At 34.2% G+C, this 24,139-nt stretch overlaps 2 protein-coding genes and 1 pseudogene across 3 annotated transcripts; all 3 read left to right on the forward strand.

The window, feature by feature from the left end:
• Positions 1-270: 270 nt before the first annotated feature.
• Positions 271-3,234, forward strand: LOC116113135 (cytochrome P450 90B1-like). Of its 2 annotated transcripts, none has more exons than XM_031399285.1 (8): positions 271-478; positions 573-897; positions 986-1,138; positions 1,251-1,502; positions 1,600-1,692; positions 1,777-1,855; positions 1,936-2,048; positions 2,936-3,234. In XM_031399285.1, exons 1-8 carry the CDS (start codon positions 276-278, stop codon positions 3,164-3,166), a joined length of 1,449 nt encoding a protein of 482 aa, XP_031255145.1. In that variant the 5' UTR covers positions 271-275; the 3' UTR covers positions 3,167-3,234. The 2 variants fall into 2 exon arrangements, with proteins under 2 accessions (XP_031255145.1, XP_031255146.1); XM_031399286.1 differs by lacking the exon at positions 2,936-3,234 and adding an exon at positions 2,099-2,420 and having other exon boundaries at positions 276-478; positions 1,936-2,063.
• A 6,495-nt stretch (positions 3,235-9,729) lies between these two features.
• Positions 9,730-14,544, forward strand: LOC116113091 (succinate dehydrogenase [ubiquinone] flavoprotein subunit 1, mitochondrial-like). Its single transcript, XM_031399246.1, has 10 exons — positions 9,730-9,895; positions 10,886-10,998; positions 11,545-11,637; positions 11,923-11,977; positions 12,487-12,624; positions 12,877-13,048; positions 13,131-13,295; positions 13,733-13,853; positions 13,936-13,973; positions 14,442-14,544. Exons 1-10 carry the CDS (start codon positions 9,730-9,732, stop codon positions 14,542-14,544), a joined length of 1,164 nt encoding a protein of 387 aa, XP_031255106.1.
• A 3,586-nt stretch (positions 14,545-18,130) lies between these two features.
• LOC116113092 lies at positions 18,131-22,031 on the forward strand (annotated as a pseudogene).
• Positions 22,032-24,139: the final 2,108 nt, after the last annotated feature.

Below are 24,139 nucleotides of genomic sequence, written 5' to 3' on the forward strand. Positions count from 1 at the left end.
AGTTAAACTTTACGTTGTTTTTGGTTAGAGACAGCTACAGAAGGTATTTTTATTAGTATAAATACAAAAGGAAAGTCCATTGGCTTCAAAATGTTTTTATTTATTTATTTATATATATTAAGTTTGGTTTCATCAAAACCATCTTTCATAAACTCCGAAAAGGAACTTCCTTTTCAGTACATGAAGAAGTTCAGAAAGGTAGAAATCTAATTTCGTGTTATCACAAAACATCTAAACAGATTATGGAGAGAGAGAGTGAGAGTCAGCCATTCTCCATGTCTGACTCAGACCATATTCTCTTACTTTTATCATCAATTTTAGCTCTTCTTATTATCTTCATTCTAATCAATAGAAAGAAAACCAGATTTAATCTTCCACCGGGCAACATGGGGTGGCCTTTTATTGGAGAAACCATTGGTTATTTGAAGCCTTACTCTGCTATATCAGTAGGTGAATTCATGGAACATCACATAGCAAGGTAAATTAAAATTTTTTGATTCAGCTACAACTACAGAGAGTTCAATCCAATCATGGCATTAACTTACTGTTTTATTTTCAATGATATGCCGCAGGTATGGAAAAATCTACAAGTCAAGTTTGTTTGGCGAGCCGACGATAGTCTCTGCAGATGCCGGGCTGAATAGATTCATATTTCAAAACGAAGGGAAATTGTTTGAATGCAGCTATCCAAGAAGCATAGGTGGAATTCTCGGAAAATGGTCTATGTTGGTTCTCGTTGGAGACATGCATAGAGACATGAGAATTATATCTCTCAACTTCTTGAGCCACGCCAGGTTAAGGACTCATCTATTGAGAGAAGTGGAGAACCATACCTTTCTTGTTTTGAATGCATGGAAGGATAATTCTGTACTTTCTGCTCAAGATGAAGCCAAGAAGGTTAACTACTTTTCCAAAGTTCGAATTTGAATTCATGAAGTATTTTTTAAAATTAGCTTAATAACTTTTAAGAAGATGGGTATTGCAGTTCACTTTCAATTTGATGGCGAAACATATTATGAGCATGGACCCTGGCAAACCTGAGACTGAGCGGTTAAAAAGAGAATATGTTACTTTCATGAAAGGAGTTGTATCGGCACCTTTAAATTTGCCTGGATGTGCATACAGAAAGGCCTTACAGGTAATTCATCACTACTGTACATAATGAATTAATTGATCCCGGAACCTCATTAATTACCTATTTAGTAAATAGTTTCATCTTGTTTGGTTACTTTGGCTGTTCTGTTTGGCAGTCTCGATCAACCATCCTGAAATTTATTGAGGAAAAAATGAAAGAGAGAATCCAAAAAATGGAGGATGGACAAGACGACATGGAGCAAGATGATCTTCTAGGGTGGGTTTTGAAGCATTCGAATCTTTCAACAGAGCAAATTCTTGACTTGGTACTAAGTTTGCTCTTTGCCGGCCATGAAACTTCATCAGTTGCAATAACTTTATCTATCTACTTCTTGCAAGGTTCCCCTGCAGCTGTTAAACAGTTACAGGTAATTCAGCATAACAGATTACATGTATACTTGATTAATTTTTTTGATCATATATATACATATATGTATAATTAATACTTGTTTGTTTTCTTCACAGGAAGAACACCTTGAGATTGCCAGAGCCAAGAAGCAATCAGGAGAGAAGGAGTTGAACTGGGAAGACTACAAGAAAATGGAATTCACCCAATGTGTAAGTTGTATTGATTTAATTAATTAAATATTATTTTGTAGATATAAATGAAATAAAGAGTGAATTTTTATCCTCTTTGTAAAGGTTGTGAGTGAGACACTTAGACTTGGAAATGTTGTAAGATTTCTCCACAGAAAGGCTCTGAAAGACGTACGGTACAAAGGTAAAGACATATATATAATTAATCAGGCGTCGGTTTGAAGGTAAAATTGTGTGTTAAATTAATTAAATATTATATTATAGGTTATGACATTCCGAGTGGGTGGAAAGTACTTCCAGTATTAGCAGCAGTGCACTTGGATTCTTCTCATTTTGACCACCCCCAACACTTCAATCCATGGAGATGGCAGCAGCAGGTTAGTCAGTTTTTAACTCTTTACTTTTTCATTTTCAAACTACACAGTACACTCCCTGCAATTGGATTTATTAGAACGTGTAAAAAATGCCTCTTTCACGCAATAAAGCACGTTATAAAAATCTTATTGATATGGTTTTTTTAAAAGTTTGTAATAGTTGGAAAACTTATAAACAAATATCCATGAAATTTATATTATACGAACTTAAAAAAAGAAACATATCATAGTAGCAATAATAATCATAAGATCCTTTCTTCAGTTTATACTTTACGTTTAATTATTTATTTCAATTCATTATATAGTTGTCAAAAAAATGATCATAACAGTAGATAACTGTCCCTACCTTAAGTCGATTCATATTGAATTTTATAGAAGGCGAGTAAAATTATCATATATTATAGACTATAGTTGAAGATTTTATATGCTAGTGTTTGGGAGGTGATGTTCCATCTAGGCCGTTTGTCTCGTCGCATCAGGAAAACGCAAGAAATTTAACATAGAACGATAATCGGACGGTTCTCCCATGCCCATCAGAAGTTGGTGTTATGATCGGAGGACAGATGTTGCATACTGTACGGAAGTAAGTAGGACCCACAAAAAAAACCTCTGTCGTGCGCGTGGGGAGGTGTGGGGGTATTGAGATAATTAAAGGCCATGTGAGTGTGGGGTTTCTTACAGTTCTCACATGCACGTGCATCTGTACTTTTCTCATTGGATTAATTACAAAACTGGTCCAAACAAAATCTTGTTAAAACTTACACTACGGTTAAAAAATTAAACGGCAAACTATATAAGTCAGACAGTGACAATTGCTTGGAAACTGACCATGAAACAAGATATTATACATGTCTTATAAAAGGGTATAATTTTTTGTTATGGCGGTGCAGCAAAACAGTGGAAGTAGCGGGGCAACAAACAATTATTTCATGCCATTTGGTGGAGGACCTCGGCTCTGCGCTGGATCAGAACTAGCAAAACTGGAAATGGCTGTTTTTATCCACCATTTGGTTCTGAATTACCATTGGGAATTAGCTGAACCGGATCAAGCATTTGCTTTCCCTTTTGTGGACTTTCCAAAAGGCTTACCCATCAGAGTTAAGCACCAGCCTTTGTTATAATTAATTCATGCTCATGCTCATGCTCATGCATGCATGAATTAATTTCAAAAAAGAGACCTCTCTCTCTCTCTCTCTCTCTCTCTCTCAACCTTTCATGTTATATACATATACAGGATCTGCCAGAAATCTATCGTTTTCACGTGAAGATCTTGAGTATCTCGGATTTTCCAACTTGTTAATGTAGGTCGATCTTATTATATAGCTCACATCCATCAAGGGAAGACAAAAAAAATTGAACAAATAGACATCGTTAGGACCACATTTTCCTCAACCCCCATGTTGTAAATTGTATTATCTTTCTCTGGTCCTGCCATGTTGGGACTAGGTACTAAATTATTCATTTACATGGTGTATTATTACCGTATATGTTTTGTATTTTTCTTGTTCAATTATTTTTAATTTAACTTAAATATTTGTATTTTCAGTAGAATCATTCAGTCCGAAAAGAAGATTAGTTTTAGAGTTAATAAATTTAATATAGAACTACTTTTAGGGAGTTTGACGGTTCGCTTGAGATTCTTTGGTGTATTATTCAAGAAATCCTGAGTTTAAATCCTCATGATTATTAACAAGTGATAGTCATTGAAGGCTTACTTGACCGTTAACTTCAGAGCTCCGGAGGATTAGTTGAGGTGTGCGCAAGCTGACCCGAACACCTCTAGATATAGAAAAAAAAAAAAAAAATCAATATAGCATAATCTAATTAGTGTTAGTGCCCTTAATAATTACAAAGTCACATGTGACATCGAATATAGCTTCTGTAAAACGTGATACAAGGTGTTGGAAATATGGAATGATGACAGTGATTGGATAAAGTTTTCATTTATCGAAAAAACCAATATACATATATGTAAGTGAAAATGGAGAATTTTCTTAATCATAAAATAATATACTTAATTAAGAATGTGAAAATGAATCCAAATGGGACGACTTACACATACCCAAAGTTTGTTTTATAACAAAGTGGTACTCAAAAGGTTTGAAATGACAAACACCATTTTTCCATCATGTTCTGTGGAATTTCCATATGCTAAAAGACAAAAATGGTAAAAAGACTAGAATACCCATCAATCTCCATTCCCAATGCGCGCCAACGGGCCAGTGCCACTGTTTATCACCGAACTTCGCAAAAAAATGTTAAATCCGATCAAAAAATCGATCGATGACGCAAGAGGGTTATGCAAACAGGCATGAGTTGAGAATAGATATGAGAAAATTTAAATTAAAATTTTATGACAGTAGATAAATTACTATACTGTCTTTTACAACAGAAATCTCTAATGAATATGACAAAAGTATTTGTTTGTCATTTTCAAACTTTTTGGGTATTAATCTGTCTTTATACCAACTTTGGGTAGGTGAAAGTTATTCGGCCTGAAATCAAAGGTGGATGAATATTACGTGGATGATATTTCGTTATCCTGGATTATCTGAATGGTCTGTGTGGGACTGATTGCGCTGGCTTATTAAGAGGCTGTGACATTACTTGATTAGGGATCCGCTAAACCCTCCTGTAACTTTCTAGGAAAGTGATGCTTTCTGGATCAGGGTGTGGAGATGCAAAATTTAACGACAAAGAAAGGCTGTTTTGTCGTCTGTCCCGTTTCTCTCCCTTTGCAAAATTTTCTCAGCAATTCTGTTATGCAATTGCTACGTGCCAACCAATCCAATCTTCCATTATTTAAGGGACCATCTACTCATAACTATTTGTCCTCTACCACAACTGCCTCATCTCTGAAGTATAACCTTCTTATTTTAAGACTTGGTTGTTGACTGAGTTAATGACTTTTTCTCACCCAAATAATTCTTAATGACTACTTCATATACTTCTAAAATATTATTTTTTTTAAATTATATTACAACTACCAACAAATAACAATTTAGTTTAGACTGTTAGAGATTTAAGAGGGAGCCGATGAGTACTTTTGTGATGAAAATTGAGTTTTGGTGATTAGGCTTGATTGAAATTTGACTTGAGAGGGACGGTATACAAACCCTAATTACTCAATTACTAACGATTAGTAAAGTCAACGAAAGTAAATTTTATGGGGTTTTGATGAATGATACGAGAAAGATATAATGTGAGTGTGAGATCATAACAATGTCATAATCGAAACAGAATATAATTTGGATAATAAATGATTTTAAAATCTGTGGATGAAAAAAATGTTATTATGCTATTATTTAGGTAAAAATCGTCTACTCTTGTTCATATACCTTAATTGGCTTCATTAAACCATCATTGTATTTAGAGACAACAGACAGAACAACCTCTCTTATATAGTAATCTATCGTACCTAAAAATCTACCTGAAAAATAATTATTTACCTGAAATGGACAAAAAAATTTGGTTCACCAATCCTCTTACTATTATATATGGAATCCCAACCTACTTACACACATGCTATAACTTCTTTAATCATTCAAGAAAATATAATATTGTCCCATTAATCAATCTAGCCGTCATTTTGGAAACATCAATTATTAATATTCAAAGTTTCAAACTACAAATCTAGTGGAAGGTTTAATTTAATACACATTATGCATTGTAAATAGTACTGAGACAAGCTTCATTACTCCTCAATTAACAATTAATAGGAATGTCTGCCATATTTTTGACCGCATCATTCTCACAATGGATTTGTCAGCCATTATAATACTGATACAGCAACTTTGTCGAGGGTTTGCATTGTTGATAGTGTCAATGAAAATTAATTGTACATTTTGCGATGATGGAAACCGTGCAAAATCTTATTTTATTTGAATATAACTATGCATTGAGCTTGGTTTCTATGATTTTAATGAATGAATTGAATATATATTTATTATAAAGAGAAACTATTTTTTCTCATCTAATAATGTTTTTAGATATTTTTTTCACTCTTAACTTTCAAAATATTATTTATTCCTAAACTTATATTTTATTTCTCATTTCGCCATCATTGTGTCTATACTACCACTATTTTTCTTCTCTGATCATCACTCACCAAAACCCTTAAAACCTACTTTCATCGACCCCCCCATCGAGCGATTAGGTTTACACAGCCGCCTTTTCAAGTCAATTTCTGATCTATCTAACATAAAATTCAACCTTTCACCACCAATGAGTCATCGGTCTCCCTTATTCAAAAGTCTCAATAACCTAGACCAAGTTTATTCTATGTTCTCATCGAATATAACTTGAATATAAAGTATTTTAAAGTCTGTAGTTGAGAAAGTGTTATTAAACCATTATTTGAGTGGGAAAAAGTTGTTAACTTTTATTATAAAGGGATTTGATTGGTTTGGTTGGTAGATTTAATTGCTGTACATAGTCTCTCCTTTGTAATAATTGCCATCAACTCATTAAAATTAGATATAAGTATTGGGTCGATCTAATAAGATAGAATTAAATAAATGATAATATATATATATGATTCATACCTATGGTTCTAACCACCAAGCCTAAAACAAGAGTGTGTTTTTTGTATATGATATGACTGTATCTGTATGTATGGCTGTACCTGTCTCTTGCAAAGTTGACTGCAAGGTAAACACGACATGAGATGATGCGTTATTTTTTTTTATTTCAACTACCAATTAATGAGTTAACGGTGAGGCCAACAACCAAAGTTCGTGGATAACTTAAAAAGAGACCATTATACCTAATTAATTTGAGACTCCTCACTGAGCTAACCATCACCTTCATGTTAGGTTTCCTTTCGCTTTCCAGTTTTCTTTTTGTTTAGTACTTCTTTCTCAATGATTCATGTGCTTCTGTTGACGTATCTATCAAATATATATCTTCGATACAAGTACTGCAACAAAAGATACGAGAAGAAAGGTAAAAAGTTAATTACTTTTTAAGGGGAATAGAAGATTTGTGAATATATGTGATAAGGGTTTTACGATCATCTCTTTCCATGTGATGTTGAGAGCAAGCACGTTGTGGATTTCAATGTGATTGGGCTCTTATTTAACAAAACATATACTGTTGAGAGCTACTGAACGAAATAAAATAGTCATCAGTAGGTCCTTTTTCGTTTTTTTTTTTTTTTTTCAATGTGATTTTAGATATGGAGTTGAATCCTGCCATCCTATCTGCCTTGAAATGGCCATTTGTCTGTTTTAGGCAGCCGACAAAAGGAGCAAACTGGCAATTCCATCTTTTGGCAGCTCACCTTTATGGTATCCTTCACAAAACAATATCGCAATCTGATTATGAAGGCCAATTTGAATTTGGCCTGATTAGGTTAGTGGTCAGAGCTACGTTACGTACCTACCCCAACCCTCTTTTAAGTTTAGCGTAATATAAATGATGTTACCCAAACTAGTGCTCCTATTATCCATTTCAATCTCTTTTCTGGTCAAGACTGCCTGTACATTTTTTGGTTAAACCAATTTTCAGCCCAAGCCAAAGTTCCCTAAGCCCAACATATGAATTACCGAACTAGTGCTCCTATTATGCGTTTTTTTTTTTTGGGGGATAAAAGAGTGTCACAACTAGTTTATGCGTATCTTAATAAATCTTTAAGTTTTTTGAATACGTTACAAGTCTAAAAATCATATAATCTTAATGTTATTGGTAGGTGACCTTAAGATTTAAATCTATAAACTCAAAAAAAAAGCAAACCTCTTTACTTGGCCCATAGACCAACCCCCTGGGTTCCTATTACATGTTTCAATCTCTTTTTTTCGGTTAAGACTACCTGTTCATTTTTGGTTAAACCAATTTCAGCCCAAGCCAGAGCTCCGTACCCAACATATGACGTACCAAACCGAAGTCCATTTTATAGAGGCCCGTATTGAGGGGACCCATGGAACAGTCAGTAAACTTTTCCATAACCTTTTCGAACTCCAGGATCTTGTGATTTTTAACAGCAATAGGTTTTTTCATAAAACATTTTTGAATCATCACCCAAATATTTTAAATGTCAATAGAGTGTAGAGAATACCGGAGACCACATTATTCATGCATAAACTAGCGAGTTAATGTCGATAGACTAATTATTTGAATAAATGTCAAATCTCATATTTCTAACAAATTGGGTTTCAATTATATTTATAATTTTTAGATCTTCTAACAAGTTGACGCATTTTAATAAAAATTTGTTTTAGAACCTAAAACTAAACCTATGTGAATTGAGTTCAAAACAAATAATCAGCTAAGTGTTTTATTTGTGAAAAATGCTTTACTAGGACATAATCTCAACCAATAGACATGTTTTTCACTTACTACAATTTATTAATCAATTGTGATGTGTTTCCTTGCATTATAAACTGTTTACTTGTCAATTATTGGAGAAGGTGGGAATGCTAAACACACAATCATTTTTAGCAACAATTAATATAAAATTATCTATGATGTCGAATAGTTCGATGGAATTCTTTAGTAATCTTAAAAATTTTGAGTTTGAGTTTCTCCCTCGATTACTAATAGTAGCTATGGAGTTTTATCTAGTGTGTGATTTAGGATCTCGAAGATAATTGAAGTATACATAAATTGATCCAAATATTTCCCCCGTTAAAAAAAAAAAAATTAATATAACATGTTTGTTAACACCTAACGTGTTTCCGATCTCATTACGCAAAAACGTACACGGGACTAACTGATTTTGTTGTCCGTGATGGGCTTTAGGCCACGTAGCCCGAGTCTCCAAATCCGTCGTGGCCCAAAGAGCACCACCACCCAGCATTTTATTCCATGCCACGTGGAATCACTTCGATCTTTAAAACCAACCTAACTTAACATTTTGACTATCAGGGAGTTTCACTTTTGACCAATCATTACCACTTGACCTCCCTGATTTTGTCTAAATAGTTTTATATTCTATTACTTTCCTCGTAAATTTTATGGCATGTTTAGAATCTGAGAATTATTTTTGTAAAAAAGAAATAGAATATTATATTTTATTGTATTTTATTGAGCAAAAATACTTTTATAGATATAGATGATGTCATTCTTTACACACTTTACCTACGAATCATTTACTAGGTTAATGATAGAATACAACAGATTACAAATGATAATATTATATTATCCTACTTTAATCGTATTAACCTTCTTTAACTCAATAAGGATGGCATTTCAGTAGTTACCTACGAATATCAAGGGTAATGAAAAATACCATTCCTCCTTTCTTTTTATCAGCTTCCCACTTCGCCTCCTCCCATACTAGTCTCTGTCTCTGCGATCTATCAACTATTCCGAACTTGCCTGTAAGAAAACAAAAGACAGAGAAGAGATTGGCGCTGCGTTTCTCGTGGCCTTCGCTTTCCTTCTCATTCGAAACGTCGATCTTAATGACTCTGTTTGATCTCACATTTCCAGATTCTTCTCATCTCATTCTGTATGCTTCTCTCTCCCGTTTTCTTTTTTCACCTTAGGGTTTTCCATTGATTTATCGCTTTTTTTTTTGTTTTCAATTTATATATTTCCTCCTAATTTTATTTATAATTACTGGATGTTTTTTCACGGATTCTATTGATTATATTATTTTTCATTTCTTTCCAATCATTATCTCGGTTTTATTTATTTGTAAATGTTTATTTTTATTAACGTGTTGTGATTGGTTACCTTTTTTATGCGGACAGAGTGGAGAGACACCATAGTGGATCATACATATGATGCTGTTGTTATAGGAGCTGGTGGTGCTGGGCTGAGAGCAGCCATAGGCTCTCAGAGCATGGTTTCAACACTGCTTGTATTACCAAGCGTTCCCAACTCGTTCTCACACTGTTGCAGCTCAGGTATGGCAGATTCATTTAAGTTTTTGCAATGCAACGAATTGCTTTAGACTTGCGTGTTGATTTTATTAATTTATTTGATTTTCCAAAGTTTGTCATCATATATGAAAGTTTTCTACATTTATCTCGTTATGCGATTTACAAGTGATCAGTTATATGTGGACGTCGACTGCATCCTTCAAGAATTCATTATTCCAATCGAAATTTTTTTAGTTGTATATTTTGGAAGGGTAATATCTGCAGCAATTAAACGTGATGACACATTATTGTTGTTTTGAAATTCATCAAGGATTGTTCTCATTGTTCTTCCCAATTTCATAATATTGTTCTTTTGGTTTTCTTCCTGGATACTTGGTTGAAGGATTCAGATATGCTGCATAACTTTCATCTTTTTGTAATAATTGCGTAAGAGTTTTATCAATGTAACATTATGATCTCATCTTCATGTCACTAGCTTGTTTTTCCTAAATTAGATAGTTAACTTTATACAGGTGGTATAAATGCTGCATTGGGAAAACATGAGTGAAGATGACTGGAGGTGGCACATGTACGACACAGTCAAGGGCATGATTGGTTAGGTATGTCAACTATATAACTTGAACGTCTTTTCTGTGCATTTGCTAGGTGACAGGAAGTTTCAACATTCAAACATGCAGATAGTTTCTTTACTGGTTTTTTTTATGTTTTTGTCTGTGCTTTCCATTTTTTAGCTCCTTGGTAAAGAGAGTAGATGGATATTTTTGTGGTACTGTACCTTCATGGTGGTTTGCTGTTGAATTATAATATAAATTGTTAAGTGGAGGAAGCAATATAGATTCTGCGAAGGGCTAAGGACTTGATGTACACATAGATACTTGCTCTTCTTCTAGTATTGGAGTGCATCTGGTGCATTACAGTTCAAATACTACTTTTATAAATTTTGGCTTGTTTGGGTATTAATGCAAGGGAATTGGCTTTGAACAGTGATCAGATGCCATTCAGTATATGTGTAAGAGGCACCAAAAGCTGTGATTGAGCTTGAGAATTATGGTTTACCATTTTCTCGAACAGAAGATGGAAAAATATACCACGTGCATTTGGTGGTCAAAGTCTTGACTTTGGAAAAGGTCAGATGGGCAAATTTGAAGTTGGAATGTCAATAATCATCAGATTATATCATGGATAGCTTTCTAACTTGGATATCTCATTATTGTTATCATGACAGGTGACAGGCGTACCGTTGTGCATGTGCTGCTGACAGAACTGGTCATGCCTTGATTGCACACTCTTTATGGTCAGGCTATGAAACATAATACACAATTCTTTGTGGAATATTTTGCTTTGGATCTTTGATGAGTAGTGATGGTAAGTTAGTAGCATAGTAAATTAAGTTGTCATCATTAAATCCTTTCTTCTTGTTGTTGTTTTGTAGGGGTAATAATGGACACGTTACCTAAACCAGAAAGCGAAGCATAACTATCATTTGTTGCTTACCATGATATGTTGTTGCTCACTGTCCCAGGAGGATTGCATTAAATATGGAGGATGGAACACTACATCGGTTCCGTTCTGCTTCAACATTTTGGCCACAGGGTACTATAACTTGTGAGCAAAGCTTATGTGACTTCAAATTAGCAATATTTTCTATAGCATTCATTTGTATTTCCTTTCAGGGCTATGGTAGAACCTATTTTTCTTGCAACCTCTGCCCATACTTGCACAGGAGATGCAATGCCATGGTTGCACGTGCTGGGGTTCCACTCCAGGTTTGTTTTGCTGCTTCCTGATCTTGAAGTGAGCTCTTTAGACTGTTTCTTGCCATTATGTTTATCTAGAATATATTTTTTGTTCAGGATTTGGATTCGTACAATTTCACCCTACTGGCATTTATGGGCTGGCTGCCTCATTACTGAAGGTTAGTGCATCTAGTTCATATGAAGATGCTATCTTGGTTTTAGGTTACATATATTTCTGTTTCTGATTTTTTAGATTTGAATACTCTTGTTCAGTTTGAAGTTGGCAGAAGTTCATCTCTGATTTATCTGTTGTAGGATCTCGAGGTGAAGTGGTATTCTAAGAACAGCGAAGGTGAACGGTTTTGGAACGGTATGCCCCTACAGCCAAGGATCTTGCATCAAGAGATGTTTTTCTAGATCCATGACCATGGAAATCCGAGAAGGTCGTGGCGTAGGTATGAGGCCCTTCTATAATCAAATATTATTTTAATCTTCCAGGCAAAAAGATAATGTTCTGTGCTCATCTGTTTATGGGAATTGCAGGCTTTCAGCAGTTGAATAATAGATTTGTGATCAAATGAGCATAAATCATTGATAACAACCATAGATCATCTCTGAATTTTGGTCATATCATCTTATATTTTCCTGAACTGTAAAGTTCAAGCGATTCCTAGTCTTATTCTTCCTCCATCATTCTGTCAATAATTGTGTATCTGTGATGCAGAAATAGCTCATTTTTGCTGTTAACATATATGCCTCATTTAGAATTATGGTTAAAACTATGACTTTTTAAATTTGTGGGGTAACTAGTTTCCCCATTATCTGATTTTCACATCTTCATTGTGTATTATTTAATAAATGGTTTTAATATACACACAGGACCTTTGAAGTCAATCTATCTCCACTTGAATCACTTACCCCCAGATGTACTCAAGGAGAGGCTTCCTGGCATCTCTGAAACTGCTGCTATCTTTGCTGGAGTTGATGTTACAAAGGCCCATTCCAGTCTTACCGACTGTGCATTATAATATGGGTGGAATTCCCACTAATCACCATGGGGAGGTATAATTGGAAAGAAAAATATCATCATATTGGTTTATTTCTCTCATAAAGTTTCCATTTGTATGGTTATAATTCTATTAATTTTTTTATGGCAGAGGCTAATATTGTAGTTACCGTTAGATTTAAAGATTCAATTTCTATATTTAGTAATTTGAGGTTTTAGAGTGTTGATTTTTCATTTTAAAAACTCTGCTGTTTGTATTGCAGGTAGTTACTATCAAGGAAATGACCCAGATGCCGTAATTCCGGGACTAATGGCTGCTGGTGAGGCTGCCTGTGCATCAGTTCATGGTGCCAATCGGCTTGGTGCAAATTCTCTTCTTGACATTGTTGTTTTTGGTCGAGCTTGTGCAAATAGTTGCAGAGATCCAGAGACCAGGCAAGTTTAATTCTAGCAGTGGCAGATAATTATTGATGATGTTTGTATGACCATTAGAGATATTTTTCCCATTTTTGTGCAGGGATAAACAAAAGCCATTGGAGAATGACGCAGGCCAGAAGACCATTGCCTGGCTAGACAAATTAGAAATTCAAATGGCTCATACCACTTCGAAATTTCGGTTTGAATATGCAACGAGTAATGCAGATAATGCTGCTGTGTTCCGTCACAGATACATTAGAAGAAGGTATCTTTGATGAATAATTGTTATTCTCCCTTAGACTTTTGTACCTACACATTTCCTCTCTCTTAATAACTCTTTTACCCAGATTTTGTGGGATTAAACATTCCAACTTTGTTAAATGAATTTGAAGACTAGACCTCCTCGCTTGATTGAGTCTACTTATTGTTGCCTATGCAAATTGCTTATGGTTGAACCTAGCTACTCTGTGTCATAACCCTTTAACCATCCCTTACAAACACTGTTTAATTCTTTTTATTTCTGTGTTGCTTCTGCAGGCTGTCAATTGATTGACAAAGCATGGGAGAGTTTTCATGATGTTAAGTTGACAGATCGTAGTTTGATATGGTGACATTTTTTGTGCATGAGAATATTGATGGTTAAATTATTTAGTGTAACTTATTTGCATCATGGTCTTAATTCTAAAATCTTTTGTTTGCTAGGAACTCTGACTTAATAGAGACTATAGAATTGGAGAACCTTTTGATAAATGCATGTATCACCATGCATTCTGCTGAAGCCAGGAAAGAGAGCAGAGGAGCTCATGCACGTGAAGATTTTACGGTCAGTTAGTTTCTTTTTGGCTGACATTGTAGAGTGTCAATTGTTTTTCTGTATAATGAAATTAGCTGCTGTGGCTGTGCAGACAAGAGATGATGTGAACTGGATGAAACACACCTTGGGGTAAGTTACTATCCTCTACTTTGCTTTTAAGAGGCAAAAGCTGATCAGAATAATGTATATGTTGTCATTGTCATGGTATGATTAAAATTGTTGAAACCTCAAGCTTTGATTGGGGTGGTTAAGGACCTTTTGTTTCAAACAGGAGGTCGAAGTTCATTTTTTCTAATTATTAAGGTATTTGTCCAAGTGTATTCATTCTGAAACTGGGTGGTTTTGGGAAAAAAAGGTCAAGAGTATTTATCCGTATGATAGGATAATTAAAATAAATGTTCTAGAGCTTTAGGCAGTAATCTTGAGAAGTTCAGTCAGATTTGGGTGGTATTATTGTGTTGGTTCTAGGCTACCGAAATTTAATCGCTTACTGCCTTGTGCTGGTTAAAAGAAATACATTTTAATTAATCATTTTAGTCCTACCATTTTTTGTTGAATTCAATTGTAGTAATGTTGTTATGCAAATATGATTGGCAGATATTGGGAGGATGAGAAGGTCCGACTAGATTACAGACCTGTTCACATGAATACATTAGATGATGAGATTGAGACCTTCCCACCTAAAGCTCGTGTATATTGATCCACTGTCCACCCTCTTCCCAAAATAAGAAAAACAGATAAATGAAAGACAGCAATAAGTTGTAATTTGGACAAATAGTTGTTGCATTCATCGGTATTTAACTTCTGGGATTGGAAGTTATTACAGGTATGTTTCTCTACTGAGTAATAAGCTTGATGATTGCCTGAACAACTTCATAGGTGTTTTAAACCCGTTGTTGATTTCAGCGATAATGTCAATTTATAATACATTACGCCTTCTTTTGTTTATTACTTCTGCATACTGCAAGAATGGTTTAGTCTGTAATTGTTTTTGCCTCATTGCTGCCTTTTTTTAACCCTTAATAATGTAGTATTCAGTAACTGTGATCATTTAATAAGCAGATCATTCTCAATAGCTTAGCTGGTTTGATTAAATACATAGTTGTGAATTAGTTCGCATTTCAAACTAATGGAGTAAAATTAGTCTGATAAGATAATGTAACAATATCGCAATAATTTCATACTATTTTGTAAGGGGTTTGTATTTATATTATTACTTTAATGTAATAATTAGGGTAATGTTGTTCTTGAAATGCTTTGATGTTTACACTTTACATCACTGTTTTAAAACCCGCACCGGAGGGCAACCTGCTCTGCTGCCTGGGTCACGCGTCAACCGGTCCAACCGGTGACATCATCATGCGGCAGCACTAAAAAAAAATCCTGTTTTTCTAAGAATTTCAGATTTCCATTTTTAACAACCTTCAAATAACAATCATAACATAATTTAATAACAATCCAAAATCCAAATCTAAACATGATGTGTTCATCCATTACATATTAAATGATAAAATACATAATAATTAATAACAAAACTTTTGGTGTAAGTGTTTTTCCTTTGATCAATCTCTATGTTGATTGAGTTTCATATACTATCATCAAAATTCATCATCATCACCACTGTCATCATCATCATAATCATCACTATCATCTGCAAAATGCTTATGAATATTGAATAGCTTAATACAAGTTTTACAACACACTTTCATACAATTTTTACAACACAGTTTCAAGAGCTCTTTAGTATACACGTACATTCATGTAACTCTCTTTACTATTTTAGAAAATTCTTTTCACTGGCAAAATATTCTAGTATCAATCAAAGATTGAATGAGTAAAAAAATCTCATGTTTTTCTGGTTTGACGTACTATCAATATTATATAATATTATATATATATATATATATAGATATATATATTCGATACAAGTACCAACAAAAGATACGAGAAGAAATGGTAAATTAATTACTTTTTAAGGGAATAGAAGATGGTGAATATTGTGATAAAGGTTTTACGATCATCTCTTTCCATGTGATGTTGAGAGCAAGACAGTTGTGGATTCAATGTGATTGGCTCTTATTACAAACAACTGTTTGAGAGCTACTGAACGAAATAAAATAGTCATCAGTAGGTCCTTTTGTTGTTTTTTTTTTTTTTTCAATGTGATTTTAGATATGGAGTTGAATCCTGCCATCCTATCTGCCTTGAAATGGCCATTTGTCTGTTTAGGCAGCCGACAAAAGGACAAACTGGCAAATTCCAGCATTTTGGCAGCTCACCATTTTGGATATCCTTCACAAAACAATCGCAATCTATTATAAGGCCATGAATTTGGGCCTGATTAGGTTAGGTGGTCAGAGCTACGTTACGTACCTACCCCTAACCCTTTTAATTTTAGCGTAATATAAATGATGTTACCCAAACTAGTGCTCCTATTATCCGTTTCAATCTCTTTTCTGGTCAAGACTGCTGTACATTTTTTGGTTAACCAATTTTCAGCCCAAGCCAAAGTTCCTAAGCCCAACATATGAATTACCGAACTATGTGTCCTATATGACGTTTTTTTTTTTTTTTGGATAAAGGTGTCACAACTAGTTTGTGCGTATCTTAATAAATCTTAAGTTTTATTGAATATATACAAGTCTAAAAAATCATATAACTTATGTTATTGTATAGTGACCTTAAGATTTAAATCTATAAACTCAAAAAAAAAGCAAACCTCTTTACTTGCCATGGACCACCCCCTGGGTTCCTATTACATGTTTCAATCTCTTTTTTGGTTAAGACTATGTCATTGTCCCAAGCCAGAGTCCGTAAGCCCACATATAGTACCAAACCGAAGTCCATTTAATATTGAGGCCCGTATTGAGGGGACCCATGGAACAGTCAGTAACTTTTCCATAACCTTTTTCAGAACTCCAGGATCTTGTGATTTTTTACAGCAATAGTTTTTTTCATAAAACATTTTTGAATCATCAACCAAATATTTTAAATGTCATAAGAGTGTATAGAATAACGGAGACCACATTATTCATGCAAAAAACTAGCGAGTTAATGTCGATAGAGACTAATTTTTGAATAATATGTCAATCTCTATTTCTAACAAATTGGTTTCATTATAGTTTATATTTTTAGATCTTCTAAATAAGTTGACATTTTAATAAAATTATTTTTATGAAACCTAAAACTAAACCTATGTGATTGAGTTCAAACAAATAATCAGCTAAGTGTTTATTTGTGAAAAATGCTTTACAGGACATAATCTCAACCAAATAGAATGTTTTTCTTACTAATAATTATTAATCAATTGTGGTGTTTTCTTGATTATAAACTGTTACCTTCAATATTGGAGAAGTGGGAAATGCTAAACACAAATCATTTTAGCACAAATTATAAAAAATCTATGTGATCGAATGTCGATAAAATTCTTTATCTATTATTTAAAATTTTGAGTTTGAGTTTCTCCTCATTACTAATGTAGTAGCATTGATGAGTTTATTCAACGTATTTCAGGATCTCAAAGTTAGTTGATTATTATAAATTGATCAAATATCTCTATCTAAAAAAAAAAAAAAAAAAAAAAAATTAATATAACATGTTTGTTAACACCTAACGTGTTCCCGAACTCATTACGCAAAAAACGTACACGGGACTAACTGATTTTGTTGTCCGTGTGGGGCTTTAGGCCACGTAGCCCGAGTCTCCAATCCGTCGTGGCCCAAAGAGCACCACCACCCAGCATTTTATCCATGCCACGTGGAATCACTTCGATCTTTAAAACCAACCTAACTTAACATTTGACTATCAGGGAGTTTCACTTTTGACCAATCAATTACCACTTGACCTCCCTGATTTTGTCTAAATAGTTTTAATTCTATACTTTCCTCGTAAATTTTATGCATGTTTTAGAATCTGAGAATTATTTTGTAAAAAAAAATGAGAATATTATATTTTATGTTATTTTGTATTATTATTGAGCAAAAATACTGTTTATAGATGATGAGATGTCATTCATTTAACACTTATCCTAGACGAATCATTACTAGGTTAATGAGTAACGAATACAAATAGAATAAATATAATTATCCCTTTAATCGTTTTAAAACCTTCTTAACTCAATAAGGATGGCATTTCGTAGTTACCTCGAATATCAAGGGTATGAAAAATACCATTCCTCCTTTCTTTTTACTCAGCTCCCACTGCGCCTCCTCCCATACTAGTCTCTGTCTCTGCGATCTATCAACTATTCCGAACTTGCCTGTAAGAAAACAAAAGACAGAGAAGAGATGTGGCGCTGCGTTTTTCTCGTGGCCTTCGCTTCCTTCTCATTCGAACCGGTCGATCTTCAATGACTCTGTTAGATCTCACATTTCCAGATTCTTCTCATCTCATTCTGTATGCTTCTCTCTCCCGTTTTCTTTTTTCACCTTAGGGTTTCCATTGATTTATCGCTTTTTTTTTCTGTTTCAATTTATAATTTCCTCCTAATTTTATTTATAATTACTGGTGTTATTTTCACACGGATTCTAATTGATTATATTATTTTTCATTTTCTTTCCAACATTATCTCGTTTTTTATTTATTTTAAATGTTTAGTTTTATTAACGTGTTGTGATTGGTTACCTTTTTTTATGCGGACAGAGTGGAGATACCCCATAGTGGATCATACATATGATGCTGTTGTTATAGGAGCTGGTGGTGCTGGGCTGAGAGCAGCCATAGGACTCTCAGAGCATGGTTTCAACACTGCTTGTATTACCAGCGGTTCCCAACTCGTTCTCACACTGTTGCAGCTCGGTATGGCAGATTCATTTAAGTTTTTGCATGCACCGATATTTTTAGACTTGCGTGTTGATTTTATTAATTTATTTGATTTTCCAAAGTTTGTCATCATATATGAAATTTTCTACATTTATCTCGTTATGCGATTTACAAGTGATCATTATATGTGGACGTCGACTTGCATCCTTCAAGAATTTCATTATTCCAATCGAAATTTTTTAGTTGTATATTTTGGAAGGGTAATATCTGCAGCAATAAACGTGATCACAGTTATTGTTGTTTTGAAATTCATCAAGATTGTTCTCATTGTTCTTCCCAATGTCAATATTATTGTTCTTTTGGTTTTCTTCCTGGATACTTGGTTGAAGGATTCAATATCGCTGCATAACTTTCATCTTTTGTAATAATTGCGTACAGATTTTTATCAATGTAACATTATGATCTCATCTTCATGTCACTCTTGTTTTTCCTAAATTAGATAGTTAACTTTATACAGGGTGGTATAAATGCTGCATTGGGAAACATAGTGGATGACTGGAGGTGGCACATTTACGACACAGTCAAGGGCAGCTTATGGTTAGGTATGTCAACATATAAACTTGAAGCGTCTTTTCTGTGCATTTGCTAGTGACAGGTAAGTTTCAACATTCAACCATGCAGATGTTTCTTTACTGTTTTTTTTATGTTTTGTCTGTGCTTATCCATTTTATTAGCTCCTTGGTAAAGAGAGTAGATGGATATTTTTGTGTACTGTACCTCATGGTGGTTTGCTGTGAATTATAAATATAAATTGTTAAGTGGAGGAAGCAATTAGATTCTGCGAAGCTAAGGCTTGATGTACACATAGATACTTGCTCTTCTTCTAGTATTGGAGTGCATCTGGTGCATTACATTCAAATACTACTTTTATAAAATTTTGGCTTGTTGGGTATTAACATGCAAGGGAATTGGCTTGAACAGGTGATCAGGATGCCATTCAGTATATGTGTAGGGCACCAAAGCTGGGATTGAGCTTGAGAATTATGGTTTACCATTTTCTCGAACAGAAGATGGAAAAATATACCAGCGTGCATTTGGTGGTCAAAGTCTTGACTTTGGAAAAGGTCAGATGGGCAATTTGAAGTTGGAATGTCAATAATCAATCAGATTATTCATGGATAGCTTTCTAACTTGGATATCTCTTTTGTTATCATGACAGTGTGACAGGCGTACCGTTGTGCATGTTGCTGCTGACAGAACTGTCATGCCTTGTTGCACACTCTTTATGTCCAGGCTATGAAAAATACACAATTCTTTTGTGGAATATTTTGCTTGGATCTATTGATGAGTAGTGTGGTAGTAGTAGCATAGTAAATTAAGTTTGCATCATTAAATCCTTTCTTCTTGTTGTGTGTTTTGTAGGGTGCTAATAATGGACACTTACCTAAACCAGAAAGCGGACATAACTAATCAATGTTGCTTACATGATATGTGTTTGCGCAGGTACATGCCAGGATTTGCATTAAATATGGAGGATGGAACACTACATCGGTTCCGTTCTGCTCAACAATTTTGGCACAGGGGTACTATACTTGAGCAAAGCTTATGTGACTTCAAATTAGCAATATTTCTATAGCATTCTTTTATTTCTTTTCGAGGGCTATGGTAGAACTATTTTTCTGCAAACCTCTGCCCATACTGTGCACAGGGATGCAATGCCATGGTTGCACGTGCTGGGGTTCCACTCCAGGTTTGTTTTGCTGCTTCCTGATCTTGAAGTGAGCTCTTTAGCTGTTTCTTGCCATTATTTTTTTATCTAGAATATATTTTTTGTTCAGGATTTGGATTCGTACAATTTCACCCTACTGGCATTTATGGGGCTGGCTGCCTCATTACTGAGTGAGTGCATCTAGTTCATATGAAGATGCTATCTTGGTTTTAGGTTACATATATTTCTGTTTCTGATTTTTTAGATTTGAATACTCTTGTTCTATTGAAGTTGGCAGAAGTTCATCTCTGATTTATCTGTTGTAGGATCTCGAGGTGAAGGTGGTATTCTTACAGAAACAGCGAAGGTGAACGGTTTATGGAACGTATGCCCCTACAGCCAAGGATCTTGCATCAAGAGATGTTTTTTTCTAGATCCATGACCATGGAAATCCGAGAAGTCGTGGGTGGTATGAGGCCCCTTCTATAATCAAATATTATTTTAATCTTCCAGGCAAAATGATAAGTTCTGTGCTCATCTGTTTTATGTGAAATTGCAGGCTTTCAGCAGTTAATATAGATTTTGTGATCAAATGAACATAAATCATTGATAACAACCAAGAATCATCTATGAATTTTGGTCATATCATCTTATATTTTTCCTGAACTGTAAAGTTCAAGCGATTCCTAGTCTTACTCCTTCATCATTCTGTCAATAATTGGTATCTGTGATGCAAAATAGCTCAATTTTTGCTGTTAACTATATGCCTCATTTAGAATTATGGTTAAAACTATGACTTTTTAAATTTTGTGGGGTAACTAGTTTCCCCATTATCTGATTTTCACATCTTCATTGTGTATTATTAATAATTTGGTTTTAATATACAACAGGACCTTTGAGGTCATATCTATCTCCACTTGCATCACTTACCCCCAATTACTCAAGGAGAGGCTTCCTGGCATCTCTGAAACTGCTGCTATCTTTTGCTGGAGTTGATTGTTACAAAGAGCCCATTCCAGTCTTACCGACTGTGCATTATAAATGGTGGAATTCCCACTAATCACCATGGGGAGGTATAATTGGAAAGAAAAAATCATATATTGTTTTATTTTCTCTCAATAAAGTTTCCATTTGTATGGTTATAATCCTATTAATTTTTTTATGGCAGAGGCTAATATTGTAGTTACCGTTAGATTTAAAGATTCAATTTCTAATATTTAGTAATTTGAGGTTTTACAGTGTTGATTTTTATTTTAAAATAACTCTGCTGTTTGTATTGCAGGTAGTTACTATCAAAGTAAATGACCCAGATGCCGTAATTCCGGGACTAATGTGCTGCTGGTGAGGCTGCCTGTTGCATTAGTTCATGGTGCCAATCGGCTTGGTGCAAATTCCTCTTCTTGACATTTGTTGTTTTTGGTCGAGCTTGTGCAAATAGAGTGGCAGAGATCCAGAGACCAGGCAAGTTTAATTCTAGGCGTGGCGATAATTATGATGATGTTTGTATGACCATTAGAGATATTTTTCCCATTTTTTTGTGCAGGGATAAATCAAAAGCCATTGGAGAATGCTCGGCAGAAACCATTGCCTGGCTAGACAAAATTAGAAATTCAAATGGCTCAATACCACTTTCGAAAATTCGGTTGAATATGCAACGAGTAATGCAGATAAGCTGCTGGTGTTCCGTCACAGATACATTAGAAGAAGGTAATCTTTGATGAATAATTGTTATTCTCCCTTAGACTTTTGTACCTACACATTTCCTCTCCTTATAACTCTTTTCCCAGATTTTGTGGGATTAAACAGTCCACTTTGTTAAATGAATTTGAATAGAACCTCCTCGCTGTGATTGAGTCTACTTTTGTGTGCCTATGCAAAATTGCTTATTGGGTCTAACCTACGTGTGTGGGGACTGATTGCGCTGGCTTATTAAGAGGCTGTGAACATTACTTGATTAGGGATACCGTTAAACCCTCCTGTAACTTTCTGGGAAAGTGATGCTTTCTGGATCTAGGGGTGTGGAGATGCAAGAATTTAACGACAAAGAAAAGGCTGTTTTGTCGTCTGTCCCGTTTCTCTCCCTTTGCAAAAATTTTCTCAGCAATTCTGTTTATGCTAATTGCTACGTGCCAACCAATCCATATCTTCCATTATTTAAGGGACCATCTACTCATAACTATTTGTCCTCTACCACAACTGCCTCATCTCTGAAGTATAACCTTCTTATTTTAAGACTTGGTTGTTGACTGAGTTAATGACTTTTTCTCACCCAAATAATTACTTAATGACATACTTTCATATACTTCTAAAATATTATTTTATTATATAAATTTATATTACAACTACCAACAAATAACAAATTTAGTTTAGACTGTTAGAGATTTTAAAGAGAGGAGACCGATGAGTACTTTTGTGATAGAAAATTGAGTTTTGGTGATTAGGCTTGATTGAAATTTGACTTGAGAGGGACGGTTATACAAACCCTAATTACTCAATTACTAACGATTAGTAAAGTCAACGAAAGTAAATTTTATGGGGTTTTGATGAATGATGATCGAGAAAGATAATAATGGTAGTGTGAGATCATAACAATGTCATAATCGAAAACAGAATATAAATTTGGATAATAAAATGATATTTTAAAAATCTGTGGATGAAAAAAATGTTATTATGCTATTATTTAGGTAGGAAAGAATCGTCTACTCTTGTTCATATACTCTTAATTGGCTTCATTAAACCATCATTGTATTTAGAGACAACAGACAGAACAACCTCTCTTATATAGTAAATCTATCGTACCTAAGAAATCTACCTGAAAAATAAATTTTACCTGAAAATGGACAAAAAAATTTGGTTCACCAATCCTCTTACTATTATATATGGAATCCCAACACTACTTACACAACACATGCTATAACTTCTTTAATCATTCAAGAAAATATAATATTTGTCCCATTAATCAATCTAGCCGTCATTTTGGAAACATCAATTATTAATATTCAAAGTTTCAAACTACAAAATCTAGTGGAAGGTTTAATTTAATAACAATTATTTAGCATTGTAAATAGTACTGAGACAAGCTTCATTACTCCTCAATTAACAATTAATAGGAATGTCTGCCATATTTTTGACCGCATCAATTCTCACAATGGATTTGTCAGCCATTTATAATACTGATACAGCAACTTTGTCGAGGGTTTGCATTGTTGATAGTGTCAAATGAAAATTAATTGTACATTTTGCGATGATGGAAACCGTGCAAAATCTTATTTTATTTGAATTATAACTATGCATTTGAGCTTGGTTTCTATGATTTTAATGAATGAATTGAATATGTATATTTATTATAAAGAGGAAACTATTTTTTCTCATCTAAATAATGGTTTAATGATATTTTTTCACTCTTAGACTTTCAAAATATTATTTTATTACCTAAACTTATATTTTATTTCTCATTTCGCCATCATTGTGATCTTATACTACCACTATTTTCTTCTCTGATCATCACTCACCAAAACCCCTTAAAACCTTACTTTCATCGACCCCACCAATCGAGCGATTAGGGTTTACACAGCCGCCTATTTCAAGTCAATTTCTGATCTATTCTAACCATAAAAATCTAACCTTTCACCACCAAATGAGTCATCGGTCTCCCTTATTCAAAAGTCTCAATAACCTAGACCAAGTTTATTCTATGTTCATCATCGAAATATAAACTTGAATAATAAAATAGTATTTTAAAAGTCTGTAGATGAGAAAGTGTTATTAAACCATTATTTGAGTGGGAAAAAGTTGTTAACTTTTATTATAAAAGGGATTTGATTGG

This window comes from Pistacia vera, unplaced genomic scaffold, assembly GCF_008641045.1.
Source record: "Pistacia vera cultivar Batoury unplaced genomic scaffold, PisVer_v2 Contig673, whole genome shotgun sequence".
Taxonomy (NCBI): domain Eukaryota; kingdom Viridiplantae; phylum Streptophyta; class Magnoliopsida; order Sapindales; family Anacardiaceae; genus Pistacia; species Pistacia vera.